Below are 20,777 nucleotides of genomic sequence, written 5' to 3'. Positions count from 1 at the left end.
AGTATGCAGAGCACAATACATACTTCTTAATGGACCATTTAAATTGAGACCAGAGTGTTTAAATTGTGACTGCATTGCAACCTGGGGGCTCTGATTGGCTGCTACTGAGCCATAAAATCTGAGGGAGAGAAAAAAGGAGGAGAAGCTGGAAGGAGTCAACTCTAGCCCTGGAGAGAAGGGGCACAGACTCAGCCCAAGCCAGGGGAGACCAATCTGAAACTTGCCCAGGGAGCAGGCATCAGGATGGGGAAGAGTCTGTGTTGTCCCGTGAGAAGCTGATTCCCCTCTGGGTTCAGAGCTGTGCAACCAGGGACAAAGGTGCCAGGGAAAGAGTGGGAAGGCATTGGTAAGTAAGGCTGGTAGGCTTGCTGGGGTTGGGAGAAGCAGCCAAGCCCTTAAAGGGTTAATGACCAGGCTATGAGTTGTGTCCGACTGAGACACTGGAGTGAAATCCAATCTGGAAAGGCTCAAGCCACAGTCAGAGACATGCAGCAAGAAACACCTGTCTGCGGGTAGATGTACTGGGAGGGGGAAGACAGCCCCAAGAGGGGGTGGGCTGAGAAAACAAACCAGCATGGACATGTGAGGGGACACCTAATCACTAGTGTTTGCAGTAAGTGTATTTTCAGAAGGAAACTGCTTTAGAGAACAACCTGCCAGTAAAGGAAACAAACAGAGCCTATTGCCTGCAGCAGCTGTTCAGAGCCTGTTTCGCTGTGTTACCAGGAATGATTAAAAGAGCCCACTTTCCCCAGAGCAGCAGAAGCCTTGCCTCCACCATCTATCTAGTGGTAGCTCATAGTTATAGCTGTGTTGCTATTTAGCATTATAGGAAGTTGATGGTGACCAGAAGGAAATCAATTGGACTATGGGGGAAGCTGTTTTAAAAGGTTATAATCAGGTTAATTTAGTTATTTAGGTTATTTAACACAAGTGGGACCACCCAGTGTGCTAGGATTATCCACCTAACTTTGTAGTGGTAAATTTTATCTAAATTGTTAGTTTTGTTCTTAACTATTGTTATTATATTTTTTTATTTAAATTTGGTTGTGTATAATAAAGAATAACATGTTCATCGGGTTCGGCGCAAATTCCTGGGTGGCGAGGGTGAGGGACACACCTCTCCATGGGACACCTCAGTTAGTAGTCTGACTGAGGGGTTCCCAGGGCAGCTGGCACCCTGGGAACCCAAAATCTGGCACATCATCCAGCCTTCGCGTGCCAGCATGGGGTATGTACAGATGACAGAAACACCCGTGTGCGAGACCATTTATTATTAACAGCCACCCTTCATATCTGCACATGCTTTACAGAGTTGTTGTTTGGGTGTCTCACCGAAACTTCCCAACCTGAATTAACACAGCCTCACTGCCACAGCCAGGGTAGAAAATGCAATGGTATTTGCCTCTGCTTCTCGTTATTTCTCAAGGCCCTGTGGGTTCCAGGCTGTGGAAGTTGCTAAAAAGCGACACAAGGCCAGGCCTCTGTGTGGAAAACTAGAGGCTGTCCTTCCTAAAGCGAGACTGGGAATCGGACCAGAGGGTGAAATCCTGCCCTGTGGGAGTCTATGGAAACTTTAGCCCACAGGCTTCTGTGTACCTTGCAGTGGCTTTTTGCACAAGAGCAAAGTTGTTCCAGGGGGAGCAGGAGTGGGAAAGGGCTCAGCTAAGCACCTGGTGGACTAGTATTTGCCTACCCAAGCTGGAGGAGCTGGGAAGTGTCACAGTTACAACCATCCCAGATTAGGAGAGAAGCTAAATTAAAACAACCACCCATGCCAAAAGAGGTGTCATGAGAAAATAAAGGGAGCTTTGTATCATTCAATAAGGTATTTCCTGTATTCTCCACCATGACTATACAAGACTGCAAATCTTTGGAAATGACAGTGGGCTCCAGAGCAGGTACACTGGGAAGAGCAATTATCATATTTTGGGTAGAGATATTTGAAATTAGCTTTTCCTAAATTATGCTATTGTCTGACAAAAACACACAATGCTGTATAAAAAGGAGGACTTCAGTACAGGCTTACAAAATGAACACCATTTCAACTTAAAAGAAAACAATGGCAGGCTCATAGAGACCTAAATTTACATTCAAACTCTGGTCTTCATTGTTTTAAGGATACAATTCCAGAAGTTGCTACTCTGTTTCTTTGACACCTATCTTCTATCCTTTCCATCAGTCTTCATTGGTAGTAAATGCTGAAGGCATGCAAAATATATAGTAGAGCTGTGATAAAGGCAAAGAACTGAAAGAAAAACAGAGAGGATGTTACTGTAAAATGAGCCTCCCCTGTCAGTCGCTGCATGGGGGTGACTGATGTCCTTAGGTATCCATGCAACTCCTTGTCATCAGTGGATTTCTCTCTCTTTAGATGATCCCTCCCATCTCTTAATGAAAAAGCTTAGGCTGTAACAGTAGGGAAAAGCTGAAGAACAGGTTGGCTGAAAAACAGAAATCTTTTTCTGTCCCATATTGAAAAGAAAAGCCAACATATCAATTTTTTTATGGAACAAAAAGTTTTTTAAAAAAAAAATGGATTCAGAAGCACAGCAGTAACATATTTTGGGTTGACTCAGTCACTGGCCGGCCATCCTTAGCACCTCCTGAGAGCCATAATTTGGCTGTTCCATTCCTCTCTGGACTGGTTTCCTCGTAGGCTGACATCTCCCAAAATGCGCTGTACTCAGGGGACTTCCATGGCACATGCGTGATAGAGGAGGAAAGAACCCAATGTATCAAAAGAGGTGAAGTCTATCCAGGTAGCCCAGACCACAGGAGAGAGGAGGCAGTATAAATCACTAAACTGAACTGTCAGTCCCACGAGGCACTACAGTAGCTCCAGCAGACAAGGTTACTATCAGACTGCCCTAAAACAAAAATGCTTGTATTGGGTTTGAGGTGGCAAAACATTTTGATTTGGGACAGCCAGACACAAAGTGAAATACTTTGTTTTGATTTTCTCAAGACAAAATTTAAAAATGCAGCAACAATGAGATTTCCCCCCCATGGAAATTTTGGGGGAAAGGGAGGTGGTTACACAGAATGAACAGCTAACCAGCATCCTGGGGATTTGACCTACCGAGGCAGTAACATTGATCTGATAGTACTGAGGCGTATAGGCTGCTGGCACTTCAGTTTCAGAGCGAATTGTTGCATTTGCTTGTAGGGCTGCAGCACTCATGTATAATATCCCGGTGGTCCCATGGTAAAGACTATCCTGAGAAAGGAGAGACAAGTGAGGAAAGTACGGTGCCGAAACACAAGCATGACGTAGGGAACTCCTCACCACACAGAAGGCAGCCTAATCTCATAGAACCATAGTGTCATAGGAACGTAGGACTGGAAGGGACCTTACATAGTCACCTAATGAACCCCTGACAAACCATCCCAGCCACGCGTCTGTCTAACCTGCTTTTGAAAAATTCCGAGGATGGATATTCCACAGTGTCTCTAGGTATCCTGCTCCAATACCTGTCCACATTTATAGTCAGAAAGTTCCTCCTAACCTCCAGCTTTCTAATTTCCCCTGCTGCAGCTCGAGGCAACTGATCCTAGTTCTGTCCCCTACAACCACAAGAAAAGTCCATGTTCATCCTCTCTGTAAATCACCCTTCAGGTATTTGAAGACTGCTATCAAATTCCCCTCAGTCTTTTCTTCTCTTGACTAAATAACCCTAGCTCTTTCAGCCTTTCCTCATAAACCTTGCTTCCCAAATCACCAGTTATTTTTGCTGCTCTGCTCTGCACTCTTTCAAAACTGTTAATATTCTTCTTGAAGTGTGGGGCCCTAAACTGGACACAGTACTCCACTTGAGGCCTCACCAGTGCTGAATAGAGCAGAAGAATCACTTCCCTGGATTTGCAAGTGACGCTCCTGTTAATACAACTCAGTATGCTGTTGGCTTTTTTTTTTTTTTTTTGCGATAAGAGCACACTGTTGGTTCATATTCATCTTATGTCCACTGTGACCCCTGGTTTCCTTTCTGCGGTACTGCAACCTGGCCAGCCATTCCCTTTTCTGTATTTGTGCATGCAATTATTCCACCCCAAGTGAAGGACTTTCCACTTGCCCTTGTTGAATCTCATCTGATTATCTCATCTGACCACTTCTCCAGTCTATCCAGGACATTCTGGCTCCTAGCCCAATCCATAACTTGTTCTACTACTCCAGACTGTCTCCTTCCCAATCTTTGCTGTCAACTGCAACTGTCATGTGGTAGCTGCCCCTATTTGTGAAAATAGAAGTAAAAAAGACATTAAATACTTCAGTCTTTTCTGTATCATCCATAACCAGATTGCCTTCTGCATTCTGCAAGGGACCTATGGTTGCTCTGGCTGGTTTTCCTCTTACTTCTGACATACTTGTAGAATCCCTTGCTATCTCCTTTTATGTCTCTTGCCACTTGCATCGCAAATTGTGCCTTGGCCTTCCTAATTTTCTCCTTGCATGCCCATGTGATACCCTTATACTTTTCCTTAGTACTATGACCTTACATTTTTATAGAATTCCTTTTTTGAGTTTCAACTCATTGAAGAGATTTCTGTATATCCATACTGGTCTGCTGTTGCACTTCCCAGACTTCTGTCACATTGGTACAGCTTGCTCCTTAAAATATAGGCAGCTTTTCTGGACTCCTTTTCCCTAAGACTTGCCTCCCAGGGGATCCTGCCCACCAGTTTCCTGGGCTTGTTAAAATCTGCTTTTCTGAAGTCCAGTGTCCTTATTCTGTTGTTCTCCTTTCTTTCTCCCCTTAGGTTGTTGAACTCTAGCATTTCATGTTCACTGCCACCTTCACATTTTCAACCAATTCCTCTATGTTTGTGAGCAGTAAGTCAAGAAAAGTTTCTCCCCCTAGTTGGCCTCTCTACCATCTGTATCAAAGTTATCCCCAACACACTTCAGGAATTTACTGGACTGTTTGCATGCTGCTGTTTCCCTCTGAACAGATATCTCAGTAACTAAGGTTCCCCATGAGAATCAAATCCTGCTATTTGGAAGTTTCTGTCAATAGTTTAAAGAAGGCCTTGTCCACCTCCTCCTCCTAGTTTGGTGACCTATAGCAGATGCCCATCATGATATCCCTTCTGTTGAAGTCCCCTGTGACCTTTACACAGAGGATTTCAACAGGCGCACCTTCCACTTAGTACTGCACCTCAGAACTCATGTACATTGCCTTTAGACACAGGACAACACCTCCTTCTTTTCTCCCCTGCCTACCCTTCCTGAACAAGCTATCCCCATCCATGACCATACTCCAGTCATGTGAGCTATCCCACCACATCTCCATAATTCCAATTACTCCATCATTCTGTGATTGTACTAGGATCTCCAAGTCGTGCTGTTTGTTCCCCATACTTCTCACATCAGTAGATAAAAAATTCAGGTATCTAACTGACTGTCCTATCCTCTCCCTGAAGACATTACTAAGGTTTCTTTTGTTGCTTCCCCTTTCTAAGTTTTTATTCAGATCCCCAGGCTCTTTACTTGTGTCTGGGATTTTGTCTTCATCTGCAAGTGAAACCAGGAAATTCAAAGTTAAGATTCAGGCACATTATTACTTCACCTGTATTTTGTTGTATGTGGCTTCTACATCTGTGCTAATATATGAGCTACTTCATGTATGCATGCTCTCAGATGACAAAAACAGTCAGCCTTGAAGCTGAAGAGCAGCCACAGGGACAAGAGCCACCCCCAGCAGCAGCACCCAGCACAACAGAGTGTGTTCTTACCATGATTCTCCAGTTTTCATTGTTTCTTTGAAATCCAAACAGGTAAATCAGCAGGAGTGCCAGGGAGATGATAAATGAACTTACTGACACGTACATAACCCATCCCTGCAGCAATGGAAAATGCACTGAGGTGGCAGCAACCAGGATCCAGACCCAGGTTCCAAACACCTGTTAAAAACCAGCAAGGAACTCAGTGAAAGGTAATTGGTAGCTCGCTCATAAATAGGTTTGATCTCCTGTCCTCCCTGCAGGGCCAGGGAATCATTTCTTCTGTGGATATGCCACACACAGGAACCCTAACCCTGTTTCACCCCTGCCATGGGAAAGTTATGTGATAGATAAAATGATCAATAGAGTGAACTAAGCAAGTGCGTAAGTGTTACGTCAAACAGGGGAGGGTCTTCCTATGCCTACAGGCCATAGTATGCAAAAACGTTCTTTGTTTCCTCTGACATGGCTATTGCCCCATTCTATCTCCTCTGCCCAAGCTGGTTCATCTTCCACAAGTGCACAGATGAGAATCTCAGCCTCTGCTTCTCCCCTGAGGAGAAGTGACTGAGCTCTGAGTCTGTGGTTCAAGTCTCTTGGACTGTGTTGGTCCCACTTGGCTTGTGGGATCAGGAGCAGCCATTACAACTTCTGTGGTCCAGGTTGTATGAAGCCCCTGCTTTAGGAGTGGTAAGATGAGGTGTCCTTCACACACTGATATGTCACACCCTGGAACTTTGTAAGACAACAGCCAGCTAAACTGTGCGATCTGGGCTCTTCTTAGACCCTTCATGTGTGAGGTCAAATAACTTATCTCTGCAAGTCCTAACTTTGGTGATATCTGTGCTCTTCAACAGACATCCCTTGCTCAAGCCAATTCCCCTAACTTCTTATATGTCCCTGCTAAGTCCCTCTGAACTTAAGACTCTCCTCCTTGCTTGGCATGGGGCTGGACAGCTGTAGACACAAAACGTAATTGCCCCTCCACTCTGGGGTCTATTAGCATCTGACCATCAGCTCCCTGGGTAAATGATATTTCCTAAAGGAGCAGCCACTGGCAAACCTTGCAGCTCACCAGATGGCTTCATAATCCTACCTTGTCTGCCACTGTTTGCTTCATCTGTGCCCTGGGTTGCATTTACTCCTTCCACCTGGGGAGGATTATTACCTTCTCCCCTATAGCTTCCCTCACACACCAACAGCCCCATGCAGTGAATTATAAGGTGCTTTCCAATTCCAGGGCAGGTTGTATGCCTTGTATTAAGGGCCATCATGACCTCACTAGCTCCATGAATTCTCCTGGATCAGTCTGGTGTCACAGTGAAATCCCAGATTGATTTAGGTATACTGGCTTGCCAGTCAGTGCTTACTGCCCGCCTCTATCTCTGTGTTTTTCTGATCACTGTACCATAGGGAGTTCACTCCTGCTGTCTCTCCCCAAAGATTGCTTTTCAAAGCCTCTCAAGTTGTACACACACTTGTGCCATAGAATTGTAACAGCTGCCCGGCTGTGGAGACAGCAGACTGGGCAGGGAAGCAATGCCGGAGCCTTTGCGGAAAGGGCAGGAAGGGGCTTGCATGCAGGACCTCTGAAAAGGTGCAAGCCTAAAAATATGCATGCAACTGATTGGATTGCCAGCACAATGGAGGTGTCTGGTTGACTGTGTCTGGGATATAAACACAGCAAATAAACACAGCAAATGGCAGGGAAGAGAGAGGAGGGAGAGGATTGGAACAGTCTTTCCACCCAGGGGACTGAAAGCCTGTTCTGGGGAGCCAACACACCAGAAAAGATGGACAGCCTGTGGTGCTCATTTAGGAGCTGAGTCCCCTATCTTGGAGAGGAGCCGTGCAAACTCAGGACTTGGATGCCCTGGGAAAGGGGAGGCAGGGAGTCTGTGCTTGTGGCTCGGTCGGAGCCATGGGAAAGTTTAAACTGTAGGAACAGGAGACCTCCCGGTAAAGGGAGGCAGTCTCTATTAAGCAGCCCTACTTTCAGAAGGAAAGGGAACGTGGGGAGGCATTTAACCCCATAATGCTCATAAGAAGTTTGTTTACAGGGAAGGAATCATCCTGCTGCCTTCTAGACAGAGGTTTCTGCTTGAAAGAAACACTGTGCTCCAGAGATGCCTGTAGAAGCTGCACCCTGCCATCTGGTGACCACTCAGCAGCAGCAGTGTCACCATTTATTTTTATTAGAGAGAACTGAATTCCTAGTGGAACTGAGGTTGAAAGTCAATAATCTGGGAATGGACATATATTGATAGGGCTGTTGCATGTGGGATCACTTGTTGGATGGGATTCACTTATGTTGGGTTTACAGATAATAGTTTGGTTATGGGTTTTAATGGGTGTTGTTGAACCTATGTAATATGTATTATAGTTGTTGTTAATCTTTTCTCTTCTTTTCTTTCAATAGTTATAGCTAAAATAAAGACCCTATTTGTTACTTAAGCTGGAGTGGATTCTTGGGAAGGTGAGAGTGAGGAGCATACCTTTTCTTTTTCACAGGCCACCTCAGCCAGCTGAGCTGCCTGAAGGAGAGCCAAAAACTATTGATACCCTGAGGATCTTGAATCTGGTATAGTGCCTGACCCTGGTGCTGGGGGAGGGTTACAGAATCAATAAGGATTTCACATGGGATTCTTTGGCAGATAGATATAACTCCCCACAAAGGGAACACACGCATATCAAGGGCCTGGGATTTGCAGCAGCAGTTTGTGTCACTACACCCACGGGTGACCGGTGCTGCCTTAGTCAGGGGGGGGCACCCCACCCAACAACCAGTTAGAGACTGGGGGGAGGGGACCCCTCTCGACTGATCACGAGATGGCTGATCGCTATGGCCACGTCTGGAAGTAGCTGTGGCCGCTTCTGGGAGTGCCACAGCACTCCACTCCCCAGCCAGTGCTTGCAGTGGGAGCACCGGTGCTCCCACCTGCCCTGCCTGCAGCAAGCATGGCCAATCAGGGGGGCACTGGCGCTCTCAGAGTCTGCACATGCACCCTCTACACATCACCACTGACTATACCTTGGCCAGCCTGCCTAATACCACTGGGCTAAAATGTCCAAACTCTCCACAACTCCAACAGCTCCAGTCCTCTACAGCTTTTGGTGACTTCCTCCAGGGCCCCCTATCAGGGGATGAGGGCACCACCTGATTTGTCTTGATAGATTGCCTGCCCATCTCCATTTCAGTCTCAGGATTTTCAGGTGCTGTGGAGGTCTTTAGTCTTTTTCCCTCTGGGCTCTGGGATTGCTCTGGGCAGTACTGCTACTGATTCTGCAGTTTTAATTGTACCAGTGCTGCCTTCACCCTTTATGCTGTGTCCCTGAGCTCTGTGGCCCCAAATCCTTGCTGGTCCCTTAGGGCAGCTTTCCCAGCTCACTAGTGGGCCACCAACTAGTGGCAAGATTTCCCCAGGCATTTGCAATTTTCCCTTTCCAGTCATACCCAAAGGAGGGCATCCCCCTGGCCTAGGCTGACCCCTGGCTGCCTTAGTCCTTTCCCAGTCTCAGCATTTCTCCAACTGAGAATGACATTCTGTTCAGATGGTGCTCCCCACAACGATGCTCTGTGCCCAGTCGCTTTGCAAAGATGGATCACACTGCCCCCTTCCAGGTCAGTTTGTCTTTGCTCTGGAGAGGCAGGCAGGCACCTGCAGAACTACCCCCCCTCGACTTTCAGTAGGAGCTACAGACCAGTGCTTTATCTTGTGGCCCACTCAGACTGTCCTGTCCTTGAACTCCAAACACCCTGAGCCTCTGGAAAGGTTTCAAACAGAAAAATAAGGCATTTTGGTCTTTCTGTCCCCAGTTGCTGGCACCACCTCTGCTCCATCACTCCCTGCCAGCTCACCAGCATCCTTCCTGCAATATGCTGATGGAACCTGCTGCTACAAACACTTTAAAAGTTGTAGTTTCTATCTGGGTGCATTACGCAGGTAGGCAGAGTCTCTACGCAGCCTGAACTCAAACTCCTGTGTGGGAGTGGAGGTTGATGCAGCCCAGCTTGTGTGGCTGGTGCTGTGGATGCCCCTCAGGATGTTCCCCCCTTGCTCTCCTCCCCCAGCCACTGGAGTCAGGAAGCCACACTCTGTAGGGGCTGTGCAGGAACATGCCACAAGCAGACCCAGCTGGGACAGTACTGCTCTCACAGTGTATTTGGTTAATTTTACGAAGATACTCCTGGCAGTTCCATATCTCTCATTACTTTTGCTTCCTGCTTCTAGCTAAGATCAAAACCCACAGAAGGTTTCACATCCCAATAAGCAGGCACAAGGACATTCTGAATGGAAGCAAAAGGGACCAGCAAATGTACAGTAATCAATTCCCTACAAAATTACCTACATTATTTGATAAATGTGAGGGGTTAGGCTAAGCATTTAGGCCTTTAGGGCAGGGGCTGGCAACATTTTATCCCCATAGTCTGCAAATCTCAAACTGTCTATTTATAACCTTGCTGCAGATACCTGCTCCCTCTGCAGCAAAGCAAGCACAGGCAAGAAGGAGAGCAACAGAGAGGGCTGTGGAGGACAGTGCTGCAGAGGGGAGGGGCAACTTGGTTCAGCTATATGCCACCCAATCCTCCAGTGCCCCACTGAGCTGGGTCAGATTTTCCCAGGCTGGATTTAGAGCTCTTCATGGGTCAGCTCCTGCTGGGGGCCATAGGTTGCCAACCCCTGCTAGGGATTTATAATGCTGGAGCCTTTGCCTTTCAGCATTAGTGCTTATTATGCTCTCATGGTTGATGCAAAAATGGTTGATGCAAAAATGAACATGAGTCGCCAGTGTGATGAGGGAATAAGCAAAGCTAACTGCACTCTTTCTTGAATCAGCAGGTGCATCACAAGTAGATGATAATTCCCCTCTATGCAGCATTGGTGAGGCTGCAGATGGAGTACTGTGTTCAGTTTTGGAGACCGCACTTCAAAAGGGGTGTGGGATAACCTTGAGAGGGTTCAGAGGAGGGCTACTCATGTGGTTGAGGGCCTGCAGGTAAGACCCTATGAAGACCGACTGAGGGATCTGAATCTCTTCAGCCTCTGCAAGAGAAGGCTGAGAGGCGATCTTGTGGTTGCCTACAAACTCATGGAGGGGGGGGAGTGTCAGCAGGCAATAGGGGACACTCTGTTTACCACAGTGCCCCTTGGGGTTACCAGAAACAATGGCCACAAACTGAAGGAGAACAGATTTAGATTGGATATAAGGAAGAAATTCTTTATGGTAAGGGTTGCCAAAATATGGAATGGGCTTCCAAGGGAGGTGGTGCTTTCCCCTACCCTAGAGATGTTCAAGAGGAGATTAGACAGGCATCTGGCTGGGGTTACTTCCTGGCTCTTTCCTACCTGGAGCACGGGGTCAGACCCGATGATCTACCAGGTCCCTTCCGATTCGAGAAATCTATGAAATCATACAAGCTCAGCCTGTTAATTTTGTGACATGTTACTTGCAGGCCTCAGAGATCTGAATGCAGTGAATCACTCAAATGCAAAACATCAGCATATTTATGTTGGTCAAAGCAAAGGCAGGCACTGCTATGGAAAATGTGCAGAGACCCAGCACCTCCCAGGTTTACCCAGAGGATATCATCCAGCCAGAGAGCTCCAGGAGGAGGGCACAATTGCCAAGCAGAAATGTGGTTGAAACCCCCACCCTGTGCCCCGCAAAATGCTGCTTATGTTTTCATCTTCCTATCAAGAACAGTTTGATCTGTAAATGTGCTGCCCCTCTTGTGCTGGTTGAGCAAGAAAGCAACAGATTAAAGGAGACTAGTACAATGCTTCAGGCCAATGAAGACATGGCTTCTGCTCTCCCATCACAATCAGAATAGGAGCTGCAAAGGGCTCTACATTTCTGAAAACTAAGTTGCATTTCAGGTGGTGCTCTATGTACCAAACAGCCTTGTGTTGGTCAGTTATGATTCAAACACCTGACCAGAATGTCTAGCTCCTTGAGTATGAAGCCTGGTTGCACTTGGCCTTCAAATCTCAATGTGTGATAGTCATGTACCTAAATGTCCCACTGGGGGTGTTCAAACGAGAGAATAAAGAGGATAGGACTTAGGTTAGAAGCGAACATGTATTAGACAGAACTCCCTGTTATTTTAAGAGTGGTCAGGAGCCCCAGGGAGCCCCAGGTGCAGGGAATTGCTTACCAGCAGCTAGAGAAGCTAGTCAATAGGGAACTGATAGGCTGCAGGCACCCAGTGCAGAATAAAAGGCTCAGGTAAGCCAGTAGGGCAAGGTGGTTCAGACAGTGGAGTAGTTACTGAAGCACTAGCACTAGCACTAGCACTAGCACTAGCACTAGCACTAGCACTAGCACTAGCACTAGCACTAGCACTAGCACTAGCACTAGCACTAGCACTAGCACTAGCACTAGCACTAGCACGTTACAGTTCAGCCTAGAGTGGGGGGCACCTACTACTTACTGTAGTTTGGTCAATCTGTGGACTTTAACAGAGGACACCTGGAGTAGCACAAAAAAGGGTATGTGACTCCCAAGAGCATAGCTTGGTGGATATATAACCCAGGCTGAGTCTAGGAAAGCAGTCTGGCCTTATGTGTGGTGAGGGTTATAGCTCTATGTAGTGGTGACTGCAGCTGAGAGCTTGCTGGGGAACCCCACTGCCCTGCAGACAGTAAATAAGGAGCTGGGTGAGTCAAATTGTATTGAGTAACCTGGGTAGTTGTAATCTGAGTTATGACTGGAGGGCTTACCTATTCACTGTAGTTATGACCAGTGGACTGGACTGAGCCTAGCAAGGGCAGGCAGAGATCCTAATAGTGCCAGGAAGGAATGAAGGGGCTTGAACCTGACCAGGCAGGGAACAATCTACAGTTTAGCCTATGAGAGGCAGAGGCTAGAGAGGGCCACATATTGAACTGGGACTGCTAGTGCACTGGGACTCTTAAAGCCAGAAGCTGGAGAGGGCCATACTTTAGACTAGGGCTGAGAGGCCACTGGGATGCTGAAAGACACAAAGGCCAGAGAGGACCATATATTAGCCTAGGGTCTAGGACCCATTTGAACATTAACAGTTAACACCTGCAAGGTATGAGCATGTCTAGACTAGAGAAGAGGTCACAGTCCACAAAACTGACACATAACACTAATATTGCTAGTGTACTGACCAACAGCAGACCAGAAATTGTTCTGGGGCATAGGCAGCGTACTTTTTTCCCAAGTTAAATAATTGCAGAAAGGCATGGTAGATGAGAGTGGAGGAGAGATTAGGGAACCGGATTGAAGCAAGAGCTCCTCCATTGACAAAGGGAGCCATCACCATGCCTAGGGATGCAGCCTGTTACAAATAGAAATATGGTATTTGCATGTTATTTGAAAGTGCTGTGAGGAACTGTGCAGTGTTCCCATTGATTTGACATGTGATACTAAAACAGGACCTTTATTCAAGTGAAACTGTCTTCCTTGCAAAGGAAAGCAGCCTTCTGCCTGTCTCTGAATCAAAGATTTTGGGAAATTCCCTGAAAACTCCAAGAAATGGGAATGCTGAGAACTTGGGGGAAGGGGAGTGTTGGGTCTGTATAAATGGGCAAAACTTCCTTCAGCTTCATGTAGACCTATTCCAGGTCTTCAGCTTCCCATCCTATTCCTATTTCCTGTTTCCCTATGTGCCCGGACATTTGGAAGTTGGAAATGTAAGAGGCTAGTCATACTCCCAGTGTGGTTCCTGGAGCAATTCCTGGTGATAGCTGGTCTGAGTGCTTAGGCTGGAGTCTAGAAGGATGCAGTGCTTTTGACTGATTCCCTCCCCCCCACATCCCACGGTCCCAAAGTGATCCAGTGCCCATCTGCTTACAGAGGTGCAGACAAAGCAGCAAGGCAACACATTACTTCTGCTGAGGACAGGAACACTGAGCAGGAAGTGTCTCTAGGATCATTTTACTTCTGGTGGGGTGATTTATTTATCTGTGATGACTGAGAGGCCATTCTGAGAGTATAATTGCACTTCTCTAGAGGTTAGAACCCAGTTGACCTTTGTGCTGTGTAATCCCACAGGCTATTAAATGCTCAGGCATGCAAGATATGTCATGCCTCACTGCTCAGGTAAGGTATTCACTCTCCTGCCTGCTCCCTCTCTCCCATAACTCAGTCCCTCCACCCATCTCTCCCTGCCCTACCCTGCCCTTCCCACAGCACAGAACTCAATGCCAGAAAGCAGATACTTCTAATTTTTCTAAACGAAGTAAATCACTTTGCTGAGTGTTTTATTTTTAATCAGGTTTAGCATATTAACAAGCAGCAGTGGCAGCAATGGGCTATCTCCACTTCCACCAAATGAGTTGTGACACGAATACGATTTTTCCATTATCTATCTACAATCCAATCTTTTATATAGACACTAATTGAGCTAGTAGCAATTTTGGAAATAGTAAAATCAATTACACCTGGCCACACCTTTTACTTTGTGAAAACTACCTTCTTATTCAAGGCCTAACCTTGGTCCAGTGGAATGGATTTATATTTCTGTAGTGACTACATCGATGATTCTAGTAAGGCTTCATTTGTGCTGTATGGAAGCCAAGAGATCTGAGACCATATTCACTCAGAGCCGAGAGGAATGACTGTAGGGAACTTTAGGATGGAAAAGAGAAGCCAGGTCTGAATTTACATTCCTTGACAGTCATAAAGCTCGAAGATCAGAAAGATGTAATGTATAAGTATGTTGGGCTGTGTGAAAAGAGAGAGACTTTATTTAAATTTATTAAGGATAAAAGAAAGCAGGAGAAGTGAGGAGGAATGATGAAGATTACAGTCTATTACTGACCCAAGATTTCTCTCACAGAAGGTGAATTGTTCTTCAAGACAGCAGCATGAATATTTCTTTTCTCAGCAAGTGAGGATGTTACCATTCCTATCCCTGTTCCTCCTCTCTCCTTGCCCCTTCTAAACCAGGAGCAGTTGTATTGGGACCAGTAGGCTTATACTAGTGTAAAACATGAAAGTTGTCTCCTTGTCCCATTACAAGTTAGGGGGCTGGTCCAAGTCCTACTGTAATCAAAGGAAAGTTTCCTATTCATTCCAGTGGACCCCAGATCAGGATATGGAACTCAGCAATGACACTTTTTTTCCAGGAGCTGTGTGTCTGGAGGGGGTGAAGGAGGTGTTTTCTTGTTTTCAGTCCACACAAGCTCACACCTTGGTACAATTCAAGTTTAAATAAGACTGGAGTCCCAAAAAGAAAAGACAGTCAAAACTCCATTCACTTCACCTGGATGTAGCCAAAATCTGTATGATTTTGAAGCAAAGCCCTGGACTAGCCTAGGCTCAGTTCACTTTAATTCCACATGTTCACAAATCCCCATTTCACCTCTCAGTGGGTAAGTCTACAAGTGATGCTTTAATACACATTAGCCTATTTTAATCTGCATTAAACTTTGCTAAAAAAATGCTATTTAGTTAATGTGCATTAAGCATCACTTAACCTGTTGCTCTTTGGTTAAAATGCATTAAAATAGGTGAATGCACACTTTCCTTGTACCTCACAATGGAGGTACTACATTTAATGCGCATTAACTAAAAGCATGTTAATGGCATGTAGATGTACCTAGTGATCCTGTGTCTCCAAGACTGGATCTAGACGGTGCAGATGCACCAGCTTTTCCTTATCTTTATTTCACTTTACACACCCTTCCCTCATGCATTCAAGGGTCCTGTTGGCCTTTGCAGAGCCAGTGTTTCGGTGCCTGCCCATTTTCAGTGAGAACTTATGTTTCTTAACTCTTCATGCTTCTGTTACTTCTTGCTATCAATGGACTCAATTCTGACTTCAACACCCCTGTAGCTCCATTGACTTTAATAATTACTTCTGGTTTACGGTAATTTAAGTGAAATAAGGCCAGACCCCAAAGTATTCACTCATGGAGTGATATCCCGGCCCCACAGAAAGCCATGGGAGTTATGTAATTGAATTCTATGGAGCCAGAATTCCACCCATGTTGAGCATGTATATTCAGAATGTACCTGCCTTTTGTAGTAAAACAGCATTTCACAGATCTGTTGTTTTGGTTATGCATCTCTCTCTTCAGGTCTTCATTACTGGCAAAATTACTCAGATCAGAAGCATGAAAGAAATGCATACTTTTTGTTGGTGTTTCCAGACCTGCCCTGCACAGCAACAGCAGTGCCAAGGAAAATCAGAAGGTGAACTTTTCACTCCCAAAACCACAGTGATGTTTTTGCTTGAGCCAGCACCAAAGTGAGGGGAGGTGGTGGCCCAGCCCCTTGGAGCAATCAGACAGGTTTAGCGGAGAAAGCAGGTGAAGAGCAAAATCTAGTTCAGCTTCACAATGTATTGCATTCAGAGCTCAGGTAGCTTACCATGACTATAGACCTATGGCATTTAAAGCCTCATAATACAGGAAATGGGGGGTGGGGAACATCCCTTCTAAGCCACCCTTTCAGCATCATGTCTGGCTCCTTTTTCAATGGAATGATAAGGAAGCAGGGAGGAAAATGTTACAGGGTTTGTGTTTCTTCTGTTGGCTGCTCTTCCTTTCCTGGACTGTCCCAGGTTACTTCTCTACATTCAGGTTGTGGGAAGGGAACATGCCTCAGCTATCAGCGATATGCCTTGGAGACACTGACAGACACAGCCTTCTAAAACGGTAAGTGTTACTGAGACACTGGTACAGGTGATCTCGTTTTTCAAAGAGCATACAATAAAGCCATCAGAGACAGGACCTCCTTCTGTCACTGGCTTTCTCCACAGGTCTTCAAAGTCCAAATATCCTTGCTGCTGCTAGCATAACAGATTTCTCATTTTTCCAGGAGCTGTCTGAGGTGTCCACCCCCCTTGATTGGCCCGTAATCACCAAATGACACAGCACAGCTATCAATGCAATTTTCAGAGGAGACCAGCTATGACTCTGGGTGCTCTGAAGCTCCAGAGGGCAGTCCCATCATCTCTCCTTCCAGAGCTCATCAGTGCAAAAAAGTGCTGGGATGTCGTGGTGCTGAGCAAGGCATGGGTGCACAAGAACTGTCATGGGTTCACTCAACTGCCTCTTCATTCAGCACCTCCCTTTGTGCTTTTCATTCAACTTCTCTCTCAGCAATATTAGCTGCTGACAGTCTTTACACCTTCTTGCACTGAACAGAAGCAACTCTGCCTCCCTGCTTTTCAGTGCTGGAGCAGACATGTCCCCTTTCTATTTAGGCCAGCATAGCATTCCTCACAGACTGTATTCCCTCTCCTAAAGCATTCCCATCAGGTGCTTACCAGAGGTTTGACCCTAGCTTTCTAAGAGAGGAAGCACCATTAGCAACCAAAAGCACAGGGGTAAGAGACATGAGAGTTCAATGCCCATCTCTACTACAGAGATCTGTGCCACCTTGGGCCAGTTGCTTCATCTTTCTGGCCCACACTTCTGCAACTGTCAGATGACAGTAACAGCAGTTGCTCACCTCACAGGGCAGTGAAGATCTTTGCTGATTGAGTCTTTAAGAAGTGGCCTGACTGGAAGACATGATAAAAGTGTTGCACGTGGTTAGCTCTATGTTGCCTCTTCATAAAACACATTTCTCTCTGCCCTCATCCAGCACCTCAGAAGACAATCAGGCTGGACTGGATTTCACAGGCTCAGTGCATAGGCTGCTCTTAGCTGCTCTGTGACTATAGGAGCCTCTGCTGACTCACGATGCAAAAGCTGTGGCCTACCCAAGGCAGAGGGTAAGGGCTGCAGAGAGAGAGGCTGCACAGCAAGCCAGGTCTAGAGGAGAGGGGCAAACTGCCATAGAGGAACCAGTCGCACAGTGCAGCATGGCTTCCCTGTGGACTGTAAGCCCCAGCAGTGGCCACGGGAGACCACATGAAAAATATCAAATCTGAGAAAAAATTTAATGGATTCAAAATTTAATTTTGAATCTGAACACAACATGCAGCCTACAGCCCATCCCAAACCCTTGTTCTAGCCACCTACTGGAATTATCCAGGATTCCTCTATCACCTCTTCCTTTTCAGACTAACTTTTTGTACTCCTCCCTCAGGCTAACACAGCCCTCTACTTCTGCTTAGGTCTGCCTATCTCTCTCACTGTCTCTGAACCTCTTTGTACCAAGAACATCACTTCATTTTCTGATCCCTCTGCCTGACACTTTGCCCTCTACTCACTGGAGACTCATCTGTGCTTCCAGCCTGGGCTGGGACATGACCCAGTGGCAACGCATAGGGGGAGCATGGGGATGCACATGCACCCCCTGAAAGTGCTGGTGTACCCCCTGAAAGGGCAACACTCCCTGCTTAGGCAAAGGGCAGGCAGAAGCATTGATGCCTCCCCTGTGAGTGCCAGCCAGGGAGTGGGAGCACCTGGACAAAGTGCTGCAGTCACTTTCAGGAGCTCTGTGGCCACTTCCCAGTTCATCCAATCAGCCATGGGGGGACCCCCTAGTCGGTGAAATTGGCCGTGGGGGACACCCCCAGCTGCTGACTGATCACTTGGGGGGGCATGTGCCCCACCCCCCCGACTGAGGTGGCACCAGTCGCCCATGACATGCCCTTTCACTAATGATAACAACATGCATGCAATGCAGCTGGCATAGAACTGCAAGGGGACAGAGCATTATCTGTGATGGACTCTGCACAATTTAGCTGCCGAATTAACTAGCTGCTACTGAGTAGGAATGAATCATCTCAAAGAAATTTTCATAATTAACATGTGAGGCTCATGAAGCAGAGAAGACATGGATATATCAGACAGATGAGATCCCTCAAGCAGGGGAGATTCTAACTCTGGAATTGCTCTCAAATTATCTGGTGTAGTAAAAGTCATAGTTTTAAATGTCGACAGCCAGCACTGCTGGACTTTACTTGAAGTGTTGCACCAGAAACACCATGCCAAGAATAAAACTTCTCTGAATGATAGTGTGGTGTGTTACTAGAAGGCAGGTGTGGAGGATTCACTAACTGCCAGTATTGTAGATGTGTACGTCCTGCTATCTGTCACAGAGGATCAGAACTTGGCCCAATTTAGGCAGATTTTCATGGTGATAGCAATGTTCCTCACAACAGTGGAATCACCAGGCTAAACTTCAAGATGCTGCTTTAAAACATGGTGGTACTAGAGATTCTCAACAGAACAGTGGCACCCACCCATAGCACAGACCAAACAAAATATTTTCCTCTAACCCTTTGCTAGAAAAGAGCTGAATTCTTTCAGCTAAAGTATTAAAAAATACAGGCTGATACAAGCCATGGAAATTTCAGCCCAAATGTCTTGACAAAGTTATAAGAAACTGAAAATAGGGTCTTACAACAGAGAGCAACAGGCTACTTCAACTCTCAACATTAATATTAGCTCACCCTGCAATATCATATTTAATATTGAATGCATGTGAAACAGCGGTATTAGGAAGTTTTCATACATTGGAATGGATACACACTGAGAACCCAAAAGGAAGTACCAGGATGTGCCTGTATGGGCTCCTCTTGTACATAAAGAATAAAAATAATAATAATGTTATGGGGGCTTCTGTTTAAGCTCAAATACATTAGTTCAGTTCCACTGTGCCAGTTCAGCTCTTACACCTGTTTAAACTGTGAAAACAACACAGAACTACATGGGCATTACAACAGTTTGAAGCTTTTGCAAGAGAAGAATTCAGCTCACTGACTTCAGCTGAGTTACTGTCACAGCAGTGTGAGAGAGAGAGCAGGCACTCTGCGATTGCGTAGAAAGAATGCGTGCTGGAACTTAGGTGTTCTCAAGGGAGCATACACTCCTACATAAGCATAAAAATATATCACGTGAAGTTCAAAAGCTTCAGAGGCAACATCCTTTTTGTCTGCAAAATAATTGGCAAAACACACTACTTGTTTACTGATACCTTAAAACATGTCATTGAAAAAGGTGAGGCAATCTAGAGAAAAGCCTTAGATTTGTTTTGGGCTGTAACCACCTTCATATCTCTGATAAATAGACAGTGGTTTTAAATTCTTATCAACTCATCTTATAAAATACTTCTAAAAGTATGGACACAGTCCCTGTTCTGTACTGAAGGTCTACAACACAACCTTTCCTGAGAGGAAGCCACAAAAGCCCTGAGCCTTTTATGAAGAGGGCAGCATATAAATCTAATAAAGAAATAAAATAAAGAAATTAAGTATTCAAAAAAAGATTTAACATGATCAAATGAAACGTATTTTGGGATTTACTTGCTATTTAATCAGTATCATATTCTTGGCACTATAATTCAGCATGAAACCCATTAAAATGGTGATGTGATAAAGACTTAACAATAGCTTGTACTGGGAATGGCAGCTTATGTATAACTGTTGGATTGGTGTTTTGATTATCAAATAAGCCAGATAAATAAATGCATAAGTAGGTATGGATGGGTGGTGCAGATACAGTGTGACAGAGGTAATGACTGTGAACAGACTTTAACTACTGTATTGTATATCAAAGTACAACATCAATTGCCTTAAGCTCAGTAATCACACTGGAATGCATTACAGGACTCTGTACTTAGGAATATAAAAAAAAATAAGACCGCTGGCATATTACAAAAGCTGACTGTCTGTTTACAATCTTTGATCCTTAAGGAAGTTTTCATACAAAAGAGAGAAAATACAGTTCTTCAGAAGAAAATGGTTAACAAAGTTTATTTTTAATAACTGACAATAAATAATTAAAAGAAAGCTTCTGCAGCATAAAAGAACAAAAAGCTTTGTTTTTTAGTACCTTACAAGGCCTTATATGGGTTTATGTGATGATTCTGTACACTTTTTGGCTGAATCAAAATCAAAGAGTGACTTTACGATTTAAATGCAATTTGCAAAAGAAAGTAATTACCTCCCAAATCTCTTTATCACCATGTCCTTTTGGGCCAACTCCATTTTTATGAACAATTTGATATAGCCTTTAAAACAAATCAAAACAAAGTTCAGTGTACTTACTAGCTCTGGTAGGATAAAAGCATATGGTATTGTTTTAAACACAGCTGATCCGGAGGGGATGATAGGTTCTGTTTGGGTGGCAGGTGGTGGGAGAGAGCTTTGTGCCATTTCTTCTTCTCTGCGTAAATTGCTACAG

The 20,777-nt window shown here is 45.4% G+C and overlaps 1 protein-coding gene and 1 long non-coding RNA gene across 2 annotated transcripts in view; one reads left to right on the top strand and one right to left on the bottom strand.

Moving 5' to 3' along the window:
* The window catches only part of LOC149873934 (uncharacterized), a 23,956-nt gene extending 15,801 nt beyond the window's left edge, over positions 1-8,155 (top strand). Inside the window, exons 2-3 of the long non-coding RNA XR_016439892.1 lie at positions 5,776-5,933; positions 7,782-8,155. This is a non-coding gene — a long non-coding RNA (uncharacterized LOC149873934). The remainder of the gene's footprint in view (positions 1-5,775; positions 5,934-7,781) is intronic.
* On the bottom strand, positions 1,154-20,777 carry MALL (mal, T cell differentiation protein like). The gene is made up of 4 exons (XM_090031572.1): positions 20,642-20,777; positions 5,734-5,901; positions 3,083-3,220; positions 1,154-2,248 (listed from the first exon to the last, which is right to left on the bottom strand). The coding sequence occupies exons 1-4, from the start codon at positions 20,747-20,749 to the stop codon at positions 2,186-2,188; spliced, it is 477 nt and encodes a 158-aa protein (XP_089887698.1). The 5' UTR covers positions 20,750-20,777; the 3' UTR covers positions 1,154-2,185.

This window comes from Crocodylus siamensis, chromosome 1 (assembly GCF_052110815.1).
Source record: "Crocodylus siamensis isolate JL-2025a chromosome 1, ASM5211081v1, whole genome shotgun sequence".
Taxonomy (NCBI): Eukaryota; Metazoa; Chordata; order Crocodylia; family Crocodylidae; genus Crocodylus; species Crocodylus siamensis.
The sequence above is the reverse complement of the archived record's forward strand: the minus strand, read 5'-3'. Positions and strand labels throughout refer to the sequence as shown.

What these genes read in the sequence shown, in the direction of transcription:
- MALL (XM_090031572.1), bottom strand. Translation starts at nt 20,749, where the DNA reads ATGGCACAAAGCTCTCTCCCACCACCTGCCACCCAAACAGAACCTATC. An exon ending in CTTTTATCCTACCAGAGCTA is followed by an intron (nt 5,902 to 20,641) that starts GTAAGTACACTG and finishes GGTTTTTAACAG; the next exon opens with GTGTTTGGAACCTGGGTCTG. An exon ending in AGATCAATGTTACTGCCTCG is followed by an intron (nt 2,249 to 3,082) that starts GTAGGTCAAATC and finishes TTTTTCTTTCAG; the next exon opens with TTCTTTGCCTTTATCACAGC.